General features: G+C 37.4%; 1 protein-coding gene across 4 annotated transcripts in view; it reads left to right on the top strand.

Moving 5' to 3' along the window:
- SKA2 (spindle and kinetochore associated complex subunit 2) overlaps nt 1-17,609 on the top strand; it is a 31,159-nt gene that overhangs the window by 12,798 nt on the left and 752 nt on the right. For 2 of the 4 annotated variants that reach the window (XM_003414588.4, XM_023553536.2), the window contains 2 exons: nt 6,308-6,394; nt 10,110-10,286. In XM_003414588.4, the coding sequence (XP_003414636.1) occupies nt 6,308-6,394; nt 10,110-10,286 (264 nt within the window). Of the gene's footprint in view, nt 1-6,307; nt 6,395-10,109; nt 10,287-11,864; nt 17,603-17,609 lie in introns of those variants that run through there. The other 2 variants (XM_023553537.2, XM_010594288.3) reach the window with 2 other exon arrangements.

Below are 17,609 nucleotides of genomic sequence, written 5' to 3'. Positions count from 1 at the left end.
AATTTGTTCCTTTAATCAGATGATAATGAGTTTTGGAGACCATCATAATTGGTTGGTAAATTTTCTACCCTATAGCTAAAAAATTTCCTGTTTATTACCAGATCCTAGAACCCTATCGATATTGTCTCTGCTGTATAAATAGTTCTGAGTAGTGCAATATTGCTTATAGGGTTTTAGTGTTTGGGAAGAACGATGGGCAGACTACAGAAACTATGTAGCTGACACTGAATCAACAGTTATCTTTGCTTAGGAAGAAAACAAATAGAATCTACTTTTCATTATGAATATTGAAATCCGAGGCTCCAATGTCAGATTTATTTTAATTTATTAGAAGGCAACAATTAATCTTTTTCAAGTTTTGACATTTTGATAAATTAAACTTGGGTTTATTTGTAGTAGTATAATGAAAGAATAGGAGCCTTAGTGGTGCAATGGTTAAGAACTCAGCTGCTAACCAAAAGGTGGGAAGCTTGAATCCACTAGCTGCTCCTTGGAAACCCTGTGGGGCAGTTCTACTCTGTCCTATAGGGTTGCTGTGAATTGGAATCATAAAATTTCAGTGTTGAAAAGGGCATTAGATTCCACCTCTTCTCATTTAATAAGAGACACCCAAAGAGATGAGGAATTAAAAAAAAAAATTTATTGTGCTTTAGGTGAGAGTTTACAAATCAAGTCAGTCTCTCATACAAAAATTTATATACACCTTGTTATATACTCCTAGTTGCCCTCCCCCTGATGAGACAGCTCACTACTTCCCTTGGCCCTCTATTTTCGTGTCCATTCGGCCAGCTTCTGACCCCCTCTGCTTTCTCATCACCCCTCCAGACAGGAGATGCCAACATAGTCTCATGTGTCTACTTGATCCAAGAAGCTCATTCTTCACCAGTATCATTTTCTATCCCATAGTCCAGTCCAATCCCTGTCTGAAGAGTTGGATTTGGGAATAGTTCCTGTCTTAGTCCGACAGAAGGTCTGGAGGCCGTAACTTCTGGGGTCAGACCATTAAGTCTGGTCTCTTTATGGGAATTTGGGGTCTGCATCCCACTGTTCTGCTTCTGCACGGAGAGATGAGGAATTTACCTAAGGTCACAGAGCTTGGTTAGTGATACCAGGGCTAGAACTGAAGTATACCAATTCCTTTTTCTGTACCATCCTACCAGGTTGTGTTCAGAAGGAATTTTTCATGGACTAACTTTACATTTTACTGATATTAGAATTAAAACTTTAAAAAAACATTTAATTTTAGGTAAAGAATTTACTTTTTTTATTCTATGTATATGACTTAATTTGCTTTGATGTCATGTATTGTTAGGTGCTCTTGAGCCGATTTTTAACTCATACTGACCCCATGTGACAAAGTACAATTGCCACATAGAGTTTTTTTTTTTTTGGCTATAATTCTTATGGAAGCAGATTGCCAGGTCTTCTGTGGAGCTTCTGGGTGGGTTCGAATCACCAGCCTGTGGGTTAGCAGCCAAATGCTTAAATGTTGTGCCACCAGGGCTTCATGATGTCATGTATAACTTTGGTCTAACTATATAACATACTTGGTGTAATGAAAATAGAGCTAGAGGCAAGTAACTTAGCTTATTTCCTCATTTGTAAAGTGAAGGGTTCAGATCAGAGAATCTTAAAATTGTTTTTCTCTCTCTAAACATTACATTGATATCCTTTTTCCTTTTTAGTCACCTGCTTATTCCCTAGCCAATTTCCATGGTGTAAAAACTTCCCCTCCGGTCAATTTAAAGCTACCAGCATGATGCCATTGCAAGTAGAGTTGGGAGGAAACCCATAGTAGCACACCGTTATACAGTATTTCTACTGTACAGATACAATAGACGTAAATAACCTCAAGGACATAGGTAATAGTAAAATGATTAGGATGTGATGATTTTTGAATATGTAGTATCTCTTGGTGGTGCAAATGGTTTGAGCTTGGCTCCTAACTGAAAGGTTGGTGGTTTGAATCCACCCAGTGGCACCTCTGAAGAAAGGCCTGGCAATCTGCTTCTGTAAGATTACAACCATTGAATATCCTATGGACTACAGGTCTGCTCTGATACACGTGTGTGTCATGAGTCAGAATCGACTTGACTGCAACGGGTTTGGTTTATTATCTTAGTTTTTAATGATTTATTAAATAGCAAATTTGTGTAATTTAGTTTTTAATGATGGCTGTGTTTAACAACTGGCTTGCAAAAAATCTTGAAAACTTAGCTGGCTCTTGCCTACCACTGATTGAAAGAGAACACTTTGGAATCTTACTAATTTTAAGTTACTTAAAAGCAGGAACCACTTCTTTTTGGTACCATTTGATGATTAATACAAGTATCACAGGAAGTGGTAGCCAAAACCACTCTTTTTGAAAAGAAGACATTGTTGAAAGGACTGTGGGATTATTCTAGTTAAACTATAAGCAGAACTAAGATATTAAGTTAAAAAACACAGACGGGCTCAAGAATTGCTGTTTCATAACTAAACCCCCTGATATCGAGTCAGTTCCAACTCATAGCAACCCTATAGGACAGAGTAGAACTGCCCCATAGGATTTCTAAGGAGTGGCTGGTGGATTCGAACTGCTGACCTTTTTGGTTAGCAGCTGAGGTCTTAACCACTGAACCACCAGGGCTCCTATGAACAGGCTTAAAAAAAAAAAATTGCTGTCAAGTGAATTCCAACTCATAGAGACCCTATCTACAACAGGAGGAAACACTGTCCAGTCCTGTGCCATCCTCACAGTCGTTGCTGTGTTTGAGCCCATTGTTGCAGCCACTTTGTCAATCTATGTCCTTAAGGGTCTTCCTCTTTTTCGATGACCCTCTCCCAAGCATGATGTCCTTCTCCAGGGACTGGTCCTTCCTGATAGCATGTCCAGAGTACATGAGACAAAGTCTTGCCATCCTTGCTTCTAAGGAGCATTCTGGCTGAAATTCTTCTGAGACAGATTTGTTCGTTCTCTAGCAGTCCACGGTATATTCAATATTCTCACTAACACTATAATTCAAAGGCGTCAATTCTTTAGTCTTCCTTGTTCATTGTCCGACTTTCACGTGCATATGACGCAATCAGAAATACAATGTCTTGGGTCAGGCGCATCTTAGTCTTCAAAGTGACACCTTTGCTTTTTAACGCTTTAAAGAGGTCTTTTCCAGCAAATTTGCCCAGTGCAATACATCATTTGATTTCTCATCTGCTGCTTCCATGAGTATTGATTGTGCATCTAAGTAAAATGAAATCCTTGACAATTTCAATATTTTTTTCCGTTTATCATGATGTTGCTTATTGATCCAGTTATGAGGATTTTTGTTGAGGCATAATCTACACTGAAGGCTGTAGTCTTTGATCTTCATCTGTAAGTGCTTCGAGTCCTCTTTGCTTTCAGCAAGCAAGGTTGTGTCATCTGCATATCTCAGATTGTTAATGAGTCTTCCTCCTATCCTGATGCCCCAATCTTCTTATCGTCCAGTTTCTTGGATTATTTGCTCAGCATACAGATTGAATAAGTATAGTGGAATGATACAACCCTGACACACACCATTCCTGATGTTAAACTATGCAGTATCCCTTCGTTTGTTCAAAAGACCGCCTCTTGGCCTTTGTGCAGATTCCTCATGAGCACAGTTAAGTGTTCTGAAATTCTCATTCTTCACAATTATCCATAATTTCTTGTGATCTACACAGTTGAATGCCTTTGCATAGTTAGTAAAACACAGGTAAACATCTTTCTGGTATTCTCTGCTCTCAGCCAAGATGCATCTTAGGGCAGCAATGATATCCCTTGTTCCCTATCCTCTTTTGAATTGGGCTTGAATTCCTGGCAGTTCTCTGTTGATGTTACTGCTGCAACCATTTTTGAATTATCTTCAGTAGAATTTGACTTGTGTGTGATATTAATGATATTGTTCAGTAATTGCTGCATTCTGTTGGAAATCCTTTCTTTGGAACGGCACAAATATAGATCTCTTCCAGTTGTTTGGCCAGGTGGCTATCTTCCACATTTCTTGGCATAGACAAGTGAGTACTTCCAGCATTGCATCGTTTGTTGAAACATCTCAATTGGTATTCCATCAATTCCTGAAGCCTTGTTTTTCATAAATGCCTTCAGTGCAGCTCGGACTTCTTTCTTAAAAGCTATCGGTTCTTGATCATATGCTCCCTCCTGAAATATTTTAATGTCAACAATTCTTTTTTGTACAGTGATTCTGTGTATTCCTTCCATCATCTTTTGATGCTTCCTGTGTCATTCAATATTTTCCCCAAGAATCCTTCAATGTTGCAACTCAAGGCTTGAATTTTTTCTTCAGTTCTTTCAGCTTGAGAAATGCCGAGCGTGTTCTTCCCTTTTGGTTTTCTAACTCCACGTCTTTGCATGTGTCATTGTAATACTTTGTCTTCTCAAGCTACTCTTTGAAATCTTCTGTTCAGCTCTTTTACTTCCTCATTTCTTCCATTTACTTTAGCTACTCTACATTCAAGAGCAAGTTTCAGAGTTTCTTCTGACATCAGTTTTGGCCTTTTCTTTCTTTCCTATCTTTTTAATGACCTTTTGCTTTTTTTCATGTGTGATGTCCTTGATGTCATCCTACAACTTGTCTTGTCTTTGGTCATTAGTGTTCAACATGACAAATGATAAGCCTCCATTTTTGGAAAACATTTTAAACACAGTTTGTAGTTAAGTACTCAACGTTTATTTTTCTGGCTTACAGCAACCCCTTGCAGTTAGAGATGGAAATCTGATACTGACTTTTGGAAAATATTTTTAAAATAAAAACTGGCTTTCTCTTTCCTCCTTTATCTACCCTAAAAATTTTTGGTTTTAAAAGTAGAATTTTATTAATTTCAAGGTATTCCATTGTAATTTAGTGCAATGATGAGATAAGTTATTGCTGATGGGATCTTTAGTTCATCTATTTCTGAAATCCTGTTCAATGATAGCTTCTGACCTTAGAAGCATTTTAACTTCTCAGAGCCATTTTCTTTTACTCTGCGTTCCAGAATAGGGCCCTTGCTTTAATGTTTACATAATCAAAGTTATCTGTGAATTGTTTCTTATTAAACCTGAGAACTACTATTTACAGTTTTTTTTCCTTTCGGTTTCTACCTTCCCCACTAAGGCTTCAAATCCTTAAGAAGCAATGTTTAGTCCAGAGCTGAAGTTCATAGGCCTAGGAAGGGGAGGCCATTTCTGAGGAAGTCATGTTTGCCTTCAGTAATAATCCCTAAGGACCAGAGTTGTTTCCCTGATAAATTCAAGGTATTATGTGGTATAAGACCATGTCAGAGATGCAGAGTTTCTAACAATGAAGAATAATTTATCAGTAATTCCACACTAGAAATAAGCCACTTTAAACACTCAGATATATGTCCTTTCTAACTTTTCTATGTGTACACATATTTTACACAAAGGAGTCGTACCATACCCAGTGCTATTAGTTTCTGTGTTTAACAAATAATAACTACTTAGTACAAGTACCACAGAAATATAAAGTTAAAAGTGAAAGCCCTCCACAGCGTAGTTGTTAATCTTTGTATACCATCATGTTCAATAACTGCATTGTATTCCAAATATTGATTTTAACATGTCGCTTTTTACTCCATTTCAGTTATATCCTTGATGGCTTGTGGCAGTTGTTTTTTTCCTCTTCCTTAGAGGTCTATTACGGATCAAGGTCCCCTCCTAGGACCTAGGTTCAACACTGGGATTATTTAGACTGCTATGGGTTATTTACCTTAGGTAGTTCTTTTTTTTTTCCTTGTATAATTTGTGACTCTAAACCCCTCATAATTTTGGTCTCTGTGGCATATGTATGTAGCTCTTTTGGTTAATGGGATTGTAAATAATGGTAACAGTGAGTACCCCTGAAAATCAACTTGTTCTGTGTTTTGACTTGAAAACATATTTCCTGTCAGAGGTAGAAAAAACACTGTCTGACTGTCACCCGACCCTAGGGAATTCATGAAGTCATTATTAGTTTTTCGTATTGACATATAAGAGTGGCTACTTAGTATCTTAATTTTAGCTCAAAATGTAAGAGTGATTCATAAAGAAATGACTGGAATATATTATTTCAAAAGATTAGGCAGTTTTTTTTTTAATTTTTACTAGAGGATAGGGATTATGGATGACAGAAGTTTTGTATGCTTTTTTATTTCTACATTTTAAAAATGAGCATATGTCTCATATTTATTATTAACATCCTAAAAAATATAAAGGGAAAGGAAAGAATAATCATAGTGTTATTAATATGTCAAAGTGCTATTAATATGCCTTTTGGTTCACAGAATAATGATTTGTGCTGATCTTTAGTTCCAGAAAGCTGATTCTGATCTGGATTGCATTCTGTATAGGCTGGAATATGAAATCAAGAACAATCATCCGGATTCAGCTGGCGCGGTAATCTGCAAAACAAATGTCTTTTTAACCGAATATTTTATAGTAAAATTTTTTGATGGTATATCTAACAGTATTAAATGAATAGCAGACATTTATATTATTAAGTACTAAGTTTATAGGATCTTAAAATCTTATTGTTGTGTTAAAAGCTTGGTCATAGCATGCTAAAGATATTGTATCCACAGCCAGGGAAATTTGTGGGTGCTTTTTTTTTTAACCTTAAAATGAGAATCATTGAGTCCAGAGGTGCAAACCACTGTGGAAGTCTCTGAAATTCTGAGAGAGAATATAAATACCTCTTTTTTAGGGCAGTAGAAAGAAGGCCTGGTAGCACAGTGGTTAAGTGCTCGGCAGCTAACAAAAGGTTGGTGGTTTGGACTGACAAGCCTCTGTAGGAGAAAGATGTGGCAGCCTGCTTCCATTAAGATTACAGCCTTGGAAACCTTGTGGGGCAGTTTTACTCTGTCCTATAGGGTCACTATGAGTCGGAATCTAGTCTGTGGGAACGGGTTTGGGTTTGGTTTTCTATGGCAGTCATTCTTGAGTTTGGGGAGAGAAGTTCTGGCATTCATCATATTCTCTGTGGAAGATGATGATATACTACTAATTTAATTGTATGATATGAACTGTGATTTCTGCTTAAAATTATGTAGTTATTCTATGTTTAGTTGATTAGCAATGTTAACTGTTAATATGCCATGAAATCATAACTACAAGTACATATGCCTATGAGGCTAAATGGAAATTATTTTTAAGGATTGTCTGTTAATATTAATTTAGCACTTAAATAATTAATGTTTATCTTTGGTAGCATTTGCCAGCAGACAAGCAATATATTTTACAGTTTAAAAAAAATTGTATGAAATTGAAAAAAGTTTTAGATTGGGTGGAAGTATGAGTCAAAGTGACATTTTATATAAAATTTGGGAAACATGAATGTTCAGTTTTTACTGTTTATTTTATAAAATGCCAGAATTCTATGAGTGTGCAGTTTGAGCTCTTTAACTGACTTGACTTGACTTTTCCTCTTCTTTCTGACTGAACAGCAACCAACCAATTCTGGCCCAGTGATCACCTAATGGCTGGCCAGAGTACTCAACTGAGTCAGTATCTTTCAAGTACTTCGTGGAAGACTATCTCATATGGTGCTTCCACTTTTCCTCTGCCTTCTGTCTCTCATATTTGTTCTACCTACAGTCATTTTTCTCTTCTACAATTTTTTTGGTAATAGCTCTGTTGTGTGATTATACCTGTAACATTTATCCAGTAACTTCAAGAAAATCTCTTCTTTTTTCTCCTTTTGTGTATTACACTTGGGAGCAAAACCATAATCTTAATCTTTATAGATCTGTGCAACATTAGTGCTAATGATTATATGTGTATCAAGGAACAGGAAAATAAAAAACCAGTGGAAGTAACCATTAATACCTTTACGTGGTGGTAGGGTGGTAAACATCCATTGAGCATTACCATATGTCAAGCACTGTAATGTGTGTTTGTGTGTCTGTGTTCTCACTCCCACGTACATACATAGAATTTTATTTAGCTACCATTTTTGATCGAGAGACTATCAGTTATTCAGCATAAAAGTCAACCTTTTTGACTAGGATATATGTAGATATAAACATAAAATAGACTACAAGTTCCTGTTACTATGTTCTCCCTTATTTGTTTCAGAAAGATAATTTTGTTATATCTTACCAGCATTTTCCCTGTTTAGTAGCACAACTAACAGCATTTTTCCTTTTGTTTCTTTCAAAAGAATTAAGTTGAGCTTTTTGCTCAAGAGTATTGACTTTTCCCTCATCACTAGCACTTTCATTAGCAGAACATTTCTTGTGTATACTTAGGACCTTTTATCACCCACTTATGATAAATCATAGCCCTAAAATGAATTAAAGTGTTGTAGGCACAGAATTAAATAGAGTACAGCACAGTTTCCAAACACCAATAAAAGAATATAGTGGCTCCCAAGGAGCCAGTCATTCAAACAAATCAGTATTTTTCTAGGCTATGTGCGTAATAGTTTTTTCCTTTGTGGTATGGTGCTAAGTCCTGATCACAGTGTAGCCATAATTGGGACATTTAAGCTATCCTGAATCAACTGCTTCCATATCAGTCTTATTAGATCCAGTTAGTGTCACAAAAACATGTAATGTGGTTTACTGTATACTACTCTTATATTTTTTTTTAGCTCACTTGCTGTTTATTTTTTATGCTTATTTCTCCAACTCTTCCTTTTCCTAATTTTGGGAGATTATCAAGGATTAGTTCTTGCCTCATTTTTCTTCAGTATAAATTTATTGTTGGGAAATTCATTGGTCTCTGGGCACTTCACTACTGAGCTCTAGTCCAGTTACCTAAAGTCATTTATACTTATGTGATTCATTGTCACCTTACACTTGCTGTTTTCTTCTCTCACACCAATTTTCCTCCCAACTTTAATTTTTTTACCAAAGTAATTCATATATATACAATTTGAAAAGCTACGAAACTATAAAGCTTTGCTTTACAGTCTCCCACCCCCAAGGCGGCCACTGCTTTATTTCAGCTTCTTGACCTACCTCTATATTTCTAAATAATATGTTTATGTTGCTACTTTTCTTTTCTTTTTTCCTGGTTTGAAGTATCTGTTGATTTCCTGAATGCAGTCTGTTCTAATTCAAATCCCAGTTCTGCCTTTTACTACTATCATGATCTTAGGAAAGACAGTTAACCTCTTGTACTTTAGTTTCCTCATCTGTAAAGTGGAAATATTACTGTCTACAGTTTGAGAGAGGATAAAATTAATTAATACATGTAATGTGCTTGGGTAGTGCAAATGGTTTGCAATCAGGTGCTAATCTAAAGGTTAACAGTTCGAACCCACCAGCAGCTCTGTGGAATAGAGGCCTGGTGAACTGCTTTCCTAAAGATTACAGCCAAGAAAACCCTATGGAGTAGTTATACCCTGTAACACATGGTATTAGTATATACTCATGGGGATAGTATATATTATGTCCCCATGATACTGCGTGTATTAGTTTGTGGCTTAAAACAACAGAAATTTATTCCCTCACAGTTCAGGAGGCTACAAATCCAAAATCAAGTTGTTGGTAAGGCCATAGTCCTTCTGAAGGCTCTGGGGAAGAATTTGTTCTGTATCCCTCTCCTAACTCCTGGACATTGCTGCATTGCTTGGCATTTCTTGCCTTGTAGAGCCATTACTCCAGCCTCTGGATTCATACTGTGTTCTCTGTGCCTCAATTTCCCTTTTATAAGGACATAATTCAACCCACAACAATGTGTTTAAGAATTTTATAAGTGCTTTGAAGTTTTTTGTATTCTTTAAGAGCAAATTCAAATGCCTTTTATGATCTTCTAAATAGCCTTTAGAATTATATTTCAGAAATACTGTATGATTAATGACTGAACTATCCATCAAATGTTGTATGTCTAAAGTGGCCTTATTTGCTGTACAACCCTGCTGATTTTTTTTGTGGTTTATTTCTGTACCTAGACTATAAAGTCCTTGAGAATAGGATCTAGGTCTTATATGTCTGTCTTTCATCCCCATTTCCCATATTCTGGTGCATAGTTGCGTAGACTTTCTCGTAATTAAATACTCAGCAGTGTTGGTTAAACAGATGATAGAATATGCTGTGTATATTTATATCTTAAAAGATTTACTTTTCCTTTCACGAGCTAATATATATTAACTTTTTTTCTATTGTAGAAAAATCCAGTTACACTCTTGAAGGAACTGTCAGCAATAAAGTCTCGATATCAGACTTTGCATACACGCTTTAAACCAATTGCTGTTGAACAGAAAAAGACTAAGGACCACATTTGTGTTACTTTGAATAAGACTATGACCATGATACAAGAACTACGAAAGCTAATTGAGCTGGAGGTAAAGTTTTCATTTTTTTAAATATATGTATATTTTTTTACCATTTCTTTTCTATTTATTTATTGTTCTTTAGGTGAAAGATTACAAAGCAAATTAGTTTCTCATTCAAAAATTTATGCACAGATTGTTTTGTGACATTGATTACAATCCTTGCAATGTGTCAGAACTCTCCTTCTTTACCTCAGTTTACCCGTGTCTGTTCGTCTGGTTTTCTTGTCCCTTCCTGTCATCTTGTCTTTGCTCTTGGGCAGGTGTAGTCCATTTGGTCTCATACACTTGATTGAACTAAGAAGTGTGTTCCTCACATGTGTTATTATTTGTTTTATAGGGCTGTCTAATCTTTGGCTGAAAGGTAGATTTCTGGAGTGGTTTCAGTTCTGAGTTAGCAAGGTGTCTGGGGGATATAGTCTCGGTTCCTCCAGTCTCTGTCAAACCAGTAAGTCTGGTCTTTCTTTGTGACTTTGAATTTTGTTCTACATTTTTTCTCCTGCTCTGTCTGGGACCATCTATTGTGATCCCTGTCAGAGGGGTCAGTAGTGGTAGCCAGGTACCATCTAGTTCTCCTGGGCTCGGGCTGGTGGAGGCTATGGTTCCTGTGGTCCATCTATCCTTTGGACTGATATTTTCTTGTGTCTTTGGTTTTCTTTAGTCTCTTTTGCTTTGGAGGTGATGGGATCAATAGATGTGTCTTAGATGGCCACTCACAAGCTTTATAAGACCTCAGACGCTACTCAACAAAGTGGGATGTAGAACATTTTCTTTATGAGATATGTTAAGCCAATTGATCTGGATGTCCCCTAAGACCATGGTCCCCAGCCCTCAGTCCCAGTAACTTGGTCCTTTAAGGTGTCTCAATATGTAGGAAGCTTCCATGACTTTGCCTTGGTCAAGTTGTGCTGACTTCCCCTATATTGTATGTTGTCTTTCCCTTCACCAAAGTTAACACTTGTCTACTATTTAGTGATTTATATTATTTTTTTTTTTGTTGTGGTTGAGAATATATACAACAGAACATACACCAATTCAACAATTTCTACATGTACAATTCAGTGACATTGATTACATTCTTCAAGTTGTGCAACCATTTTCACCCTCCCTTTCAGAGTTGTTCCTCCTCCATTAACAAACTCACTGCCCCCTAAGTTTCCTATCTAATCTTTCAAGTTGCTGTTGTCAGTTTGATCGCATATAGATAGATCTTAGAAGAGCATACTACTCTAGGCAGACATCTTTTACTAGTTTAGCTAATCTATGATTTGGTTTTAAGAAGACTTCAAAGGATATTTTTGGTTTAAGTTTTAAAGACTATCTCAGGGCAATAGTTCTGGGAATTCATCCAGCCTCAGTGGCTCCAGAAAATCTGGATTCCGTAAGAATTTATAATTCTATTCTGTATTTTTCTCCTTTTGATCAGAGTCTTCTATAGAACCTTAGATCAAAATATTCAGTAATGGTAGCTGGGCACCCTCCAGTTCTTCTGGTCTCATGGCAAAGGGGCAGTTGTTCATGTAGACAATTAGCCATCTATTCCATTTTCTCCTCCTATTCCTGATTCTTCTTCTTCCTCTGTTGCTCCAGGTGAATAGAGACCGATTGTTGTACCTTGGATGGGCTCTTGCAGGCTTTTAAAGCCCCAGGTACTACGCAGTGAACGAGGAGGTAGAACAGAGACACTAAACAGAGGCCAATTAATTGGAACGTCCCATGAAACCATGACCCTTAAGCCTCCCAATGAAGGAATGAAATCCCATGAGGTATTTGGTTGTACATAAGCAGCCTCAGCAGCTACTCTTTTTTTTTTTTTTTTTTGGTTGTTATTATAAATACATCTATCACACAACTTTTGCCAGTTCGACTTTTTACAGGTTTACAACTTATTGAAAGCAAATACATTAATCACCTGTGTAACTCTACCCTTAATCAGTGTGATTTTTCCAGTACTTAAACTGAAACTAAGCGCTGCATAAACAAACACCCCTCTGTTCCCTCTACCTCTAGCTCTAGTAACCACTAATAAACTTTGGTCTCTATATATTTGCTTGTTCTTGTCTTTTTATATAAGTGAGGTCATACGATATTTGTCTTTTTGTGATTGACTTATTTCATTCAAGACTTCGTTTATCAAGACTTCATTTCTTCCTGGCTGAGTAGCATTCCATTGTTTGTATCTGCCACATTTTGTCTATTCATCCATTGATGGGCATTTAGGTTGTTTCTACCTTTTGGCTATTGTGAATAGTGGTGCAATGAATATTGGTGTATAAGCATCTGTGCAAGTCTCTGCTTTCAAATCTCTTGGGTATATACTTAGGAGTGGAATTGCTGGGTTGTATTGTACTTCTATTTTTACTTATCTGAAGAACTGCCCTACTGTTTTTTGCAACGGCTGTACCGTTTTGCATTCCCACTAGCAATGGATAAAGGTTCCAATTGTGGATAATACTTTTAGTTGATATGTTGGATTTGCATAGTTTTCATTCTGAGTGTTGCTCTGAAAGATAAACGCTCAGTAATTTGCATTTTGAAATTTTACAGTCAATTTGCTGAATTGACAGATAGAAATGAGAGTTTCTTATGTGTTCCTAGAGCACTTTATACCTTTATCATAGCACATAACTTACACGTTCAGCCTAGAGTTAGAATTACCTGGCTGTATTTTACTACCTTATTAGACTGTAAGCTGTAAAGTTAGAGTACGGGACTGGGGGATTAATACCGGTAGTCCACCAGAAGGTACAGTGACTTATACTAAAGTGGCCTTAAGTGATGACTCATTGAGTTGAATCACTTAGTGCATTTCCGTTTTCATTCTTACGAGGGGGGCATTCCTGGAAATAGGCCTTAAATCAGTAAATTTTATGCACTATGACATTTCAGTGAAGGAGATTTTGGGGGAGGGGTAGACAGAGGAAGGAGGAAGACTGCTTACTTTGAGGTACTTCCATTCCTGGTCCGGATAATTAGCCATTTCTTTCTGATTGTGCCTAGTATATTCCAGGCACTTCGTTTCTGTGCAGAAGAATTTTGTGTGCTTTTTTTCACAAACTACACCCCCATTGTATCAGTTCATGTCATCACTCACTCATGCAACAAGTCTGAGTCTTCTGTCTTCCCTTTTTCTTACTTCCCTCATCCAGTCTCCAGCTAAGTCCTGTCAGTTCTACCTCAACAATCTTTCACATCTCTTTCCTCCTCACCTTGGTAATTTTAATAGCCTCTCAGCTTCTCTTCTCACCCCCCAGCCTACCTTATACACAATATTAGAGTCATCTTACAGAAACATAGCTCTGACCATGTATCCATATTATTTATGTGTTCTGTCTCCCCTACTATACCGTAAGCTCCTTATGGGTAGTATCTGTGCCTGAGTCATTATTATATCTCCCATAGCACCTATCAATAAATATTTCTTGAGTGAACAAAAAAACGAGAAAAGAAATGAGACTTTCTTGATTCCCTAAAGCATAGTAGCTGATACTCTTTTCTCCTCTTACTTTAAGGCAAGCATGTGGTCTTGACATGGTTAATGAAGAGGTGTGCTGTCTTGGATTATGTAACCATGTCTATAACCAAACAGCTCTATGAGCCTAGAGTTCAAAAGACATTCAAGGTAGATAGACTTTGTAAAGGAATATCAAGTATAAAAAGGTGTACATCAGTCACAGGGACAGACCTGTGAGAATAGTTAGGAAAGCCGAAGGCCAGATTGAGCTGAGGCCTCCGAAATTTTCTAAAATAACCAAAAGGTCCTTTAAAGTTATTTTGGGAGCATGAAGAACAAGAGAGGGATGAATGTGCTTAGGGCAAATAGTGCTTTGTTTATAGACAAGAGAAAGTAAACAGAAAGTAAAACTGTTCGGGTATTATCTTGTAACGATCTTTATTAATGAGAGTGGTTTTCCATGTGGAAGGGTAGGAACATGTATTTTGAGAAGCACTGAATTGATAATATTAAATAATAAATAAGGCAGTGAGAACAGAGAAAGAGGTGTGAGCAAGGGTATACACACAGATTTCTTCATCTTTCTTAGTTGATATGAAGACACTGATGTTTAAGTATACTTAATTACAGAAGTATATGTAATTACACAGTTCCTGAGGCTAGGAGTCCGAATTCAGAGCACCACCCCCAGGGAAAAGCTTTCTCTCTTTATTGGCTTTGGGTGAAGGTCCTTGTCATCAGTCTTCCCCTGGGTCTAGGAATTTCTCAGCATAGGGATCCTGGGTCCAAAGGACATGCTCCGCTCCACTCTTGGCTCTTCTTTCTTGGTGGTAGGAAGTCCCTCCTCTCTGCTCACTTCTCTCTCCTTTTACCTCTTGTAAGATAGGTGTGACTCAAGCGAGAGTGGTGTATCCTACCCTAATCCTCATTAACATAACCTAATCATGGCTCATTAACATTTTTTTTTTTTTTAAATCATGGCTCATTAACATAATGGACAAACTAAAAAAACCAAACCCATTGCTGTCAAGTTGATTCCAACTCATAGTGACCCTATAGGACAGAGCAGAACTGCCCCATAGGGTTTCTAAAGAGTGCCCGGTAGATTCAAACTGCCGAACTTTTGGTTAGCAGGCTAACTCTTAACCACTACACCACCAGGTTTCCTAACATAATGGACAATTCACTCCCAAATAGCGCCATAACCACAGGCATGGAGGCTAGGATTTACAACACATAATTACATCAGATCGCAAAATGGAGCACGACGGCACAATACTGGGAATCATGGCCTAGCCAAGTTTACATGAATTTTGGGGGAACATAATTCAATCCATGATGGGACCTAACCACCCCCCCCCAAAAAATAACAAGAAACAGCAAAACAGAAATATAGCAAAAAATAGAAAATAAAAGCATTCAAAATTGTGTAGTATTCCATTGGAACTCCAAAACCTTTGAGTAAAGGGAAACAAAACAAAACAGTTCTACAGACTTTAGAATGGTTAACTTGACCTTAATCTCTGGAAAAATTCTTTGAAGTTTTATTGAACAGATGGCCTGAAAACTCTTGAACTGTAATTACATGCAGCAACATGGATTCATGGAGAACAAACAATTCTTGCCAGAATAATCCCATTTCCTTTTTTTAAGGGTAGAAGAGGAAAATATTTGAGTTGTAGTAAGGCACATGTCTTGGAAGAAGTATAACCAGAATGCTCCTTAGAAGCAAGGGTGGTGAGACTGCATCTTATACACTTTGGACATGTTGTCAGGAGGTATCAGTCCCTGGAGAAGGACATCATGCTTGGTAAAGTACAGGGTCAGCAGAAAAAAAGAAAGACCCTCAGTGAGATGGATGACACAGTCACTGCAACAATGGCCTTGGGCATAACAACAATTGTAAGGATGGCACAGGACTGGGCAGTGTTTCGTTCTGTGGTACATAGGGTCACTATGAGTTGGAACCAACTTGACAGCACCTAACAACAACAACAAAGGCATATGATTGTCTTTCATTTTATCCATGCAAACATTTTGGTCAAATATGGGCTTGTTTAGTAGTTGCCAAAACTGTTTGCATATCTGAATCATGTAGGTACTTGAGCTCTTCACCTAGAGCTGGGCTGTCGAATAGTCACATATGGCTATTAAAACTCCAAACCCATTGTTTTTTGGTTGATTCCAACTCATAGCGACCCTATAGCACAGAGTAGAACTGCGCCATAGAGTTCCCAAGGAGCAGCTGGTGGATTCAGACTGCTGACCTTTTGATTAGGAGCCAAGGTCTTAACCACTGTGTCACCAGGGCTCCTCACATATGGCTATATAAATTTAAAATTAAATTAAAGTTTTATAATACTTAAAATTTTTAGTTTGTAGTCACTCCTGAGGTTCACCCTTCATCCAAAGATTAGATAGGCCCATAAATCAAAACAAGACTAAAGGGGCACACCAGCCCAGGGGCAAGGACTGGAAGGCAGGAGGGGACAGGAAAGCTGGTAATAGGGAACCCAAGACTGAGAAGGGAGGGTGTTGACACATTGTGGGGTTGTTAACCAATGTCATAAAACCATATGTGTACTAACTGTTTAATGAGAAGCTAGTTTGTTTTGTAAACCTTCATCTAAAGTACAATTAAAAAAGATTTTTTTTTTTTAGTTCCTTTGGTACCAACTGGGTAGAATATTTTCAGCATCATGGAAAGTTCTCTTGGTCAGTGCTGCCCTAGAGATTCTGATTCTGTAGGTCTGAGTTGTTCCAGATTTGGCAGTCTCTTTAGAGATGACCTATATAGTTAGGCAGATTTGTAACTACTCGAGTGACTCTTCAGTTTGTGGCTCCTGTTATTTTCTCATATAAACCTTTATTTTAGCCAGCCTGTTTGTTGGTACTCTGTGAAAGTTGCTTACCACTTCCCTTCTTTCTCTGTGCTTTTGCTTCTACCTACTTTTAGTGGATATTGTTGGCTGTTTGCTTTCTCAAAATCTCTTCTCCCTTGCTGCTTATCAGAGCACTGACTTCTTCAGATGCATGCTTTCTGTCACAGCCATATGCCTGAGGTGAAGCAGACTCCGTCCTCAGCTCCAAGGATGTACCTGATTGGCAAGGGGAATGGATTTTCCTTTAACCAACATTGGTTCAGGAATGGACTTGTAACCCTATGTCATGCAAGGATGGAAAGTCTGGAAGTGGGTAACTAGGGAGAGTTTCCTTACTGCTGGGAAGAGAAAGTTCTTTTTCTTCCTTTGAATGTTGTGTATAGATGTGATGCCTAGCGCTGCTAGAGCCGTTTTGCTGTCAGCTTGAGGATAAAGTCACCATCAAGGATATCAGAGCTGTAAGATGGAAAAACCAAAGCCTTACTTTGTTGAGCTGCTGAATAAACCAACTCTGAATCTCCCCTTCTTCGGAATTTACTGTGCAATGATAATAAACTTCCTTAAAGCCACTTTTAAGTTGTGTTATTACTTGCAGCTGAAAGCATCTTAATTATCCTCCAAAATTTAGCCCAAGTGTCTGCTTCTCTGGGAAAACTTCCAGACAATTTTTATTCACAATCTCTTTTTTGTTTTCATAATACTTTTACAATGTGGCACTCAAACATGATTTCTTTGGTTAACAAATTATAGTCCTTACATTGTTTCATTTCTTGGTCTTGTTTCTTCAACTTGATTGCAAGTTCCTTGAAAACTCAAACTTTGTAGTACCTTGTGTATAGATAGCCAAATGTCTGTTTTCCCCCTGCCTTTCTAAATTTGTGATCAGTACATGGTATAAGCTTATAGAAATATTTGTTGGTGTGCCAAAGTCAAAGTTAATTAAATTAATTCACCAGTCTTTAAAGGTTTCGAACTAAAGATTTTGTCATTTGTTTTTCT

This window comes from Loxodonta africana, chromosome 18 (assembly GCF_030014295.1).
Source record: "Loxodonta africana isolate mLoxAfr1 chromosome 18, mLoxAfr1.hap2, whole genome shotgun sequence".
NCBI classification, from domain to species: domain Eukaryota; kingdom Metazoa; phylum Chordata; class Mammalia; order Proboscidea; family Elephantidae; genus Loxodonta; species Loxodonta africana.
The sequence above is the reverse complement of the archived record's forward strand: the minus strand, read 5'-3'. Positions and strand labels throughout refer to the sequence as shown.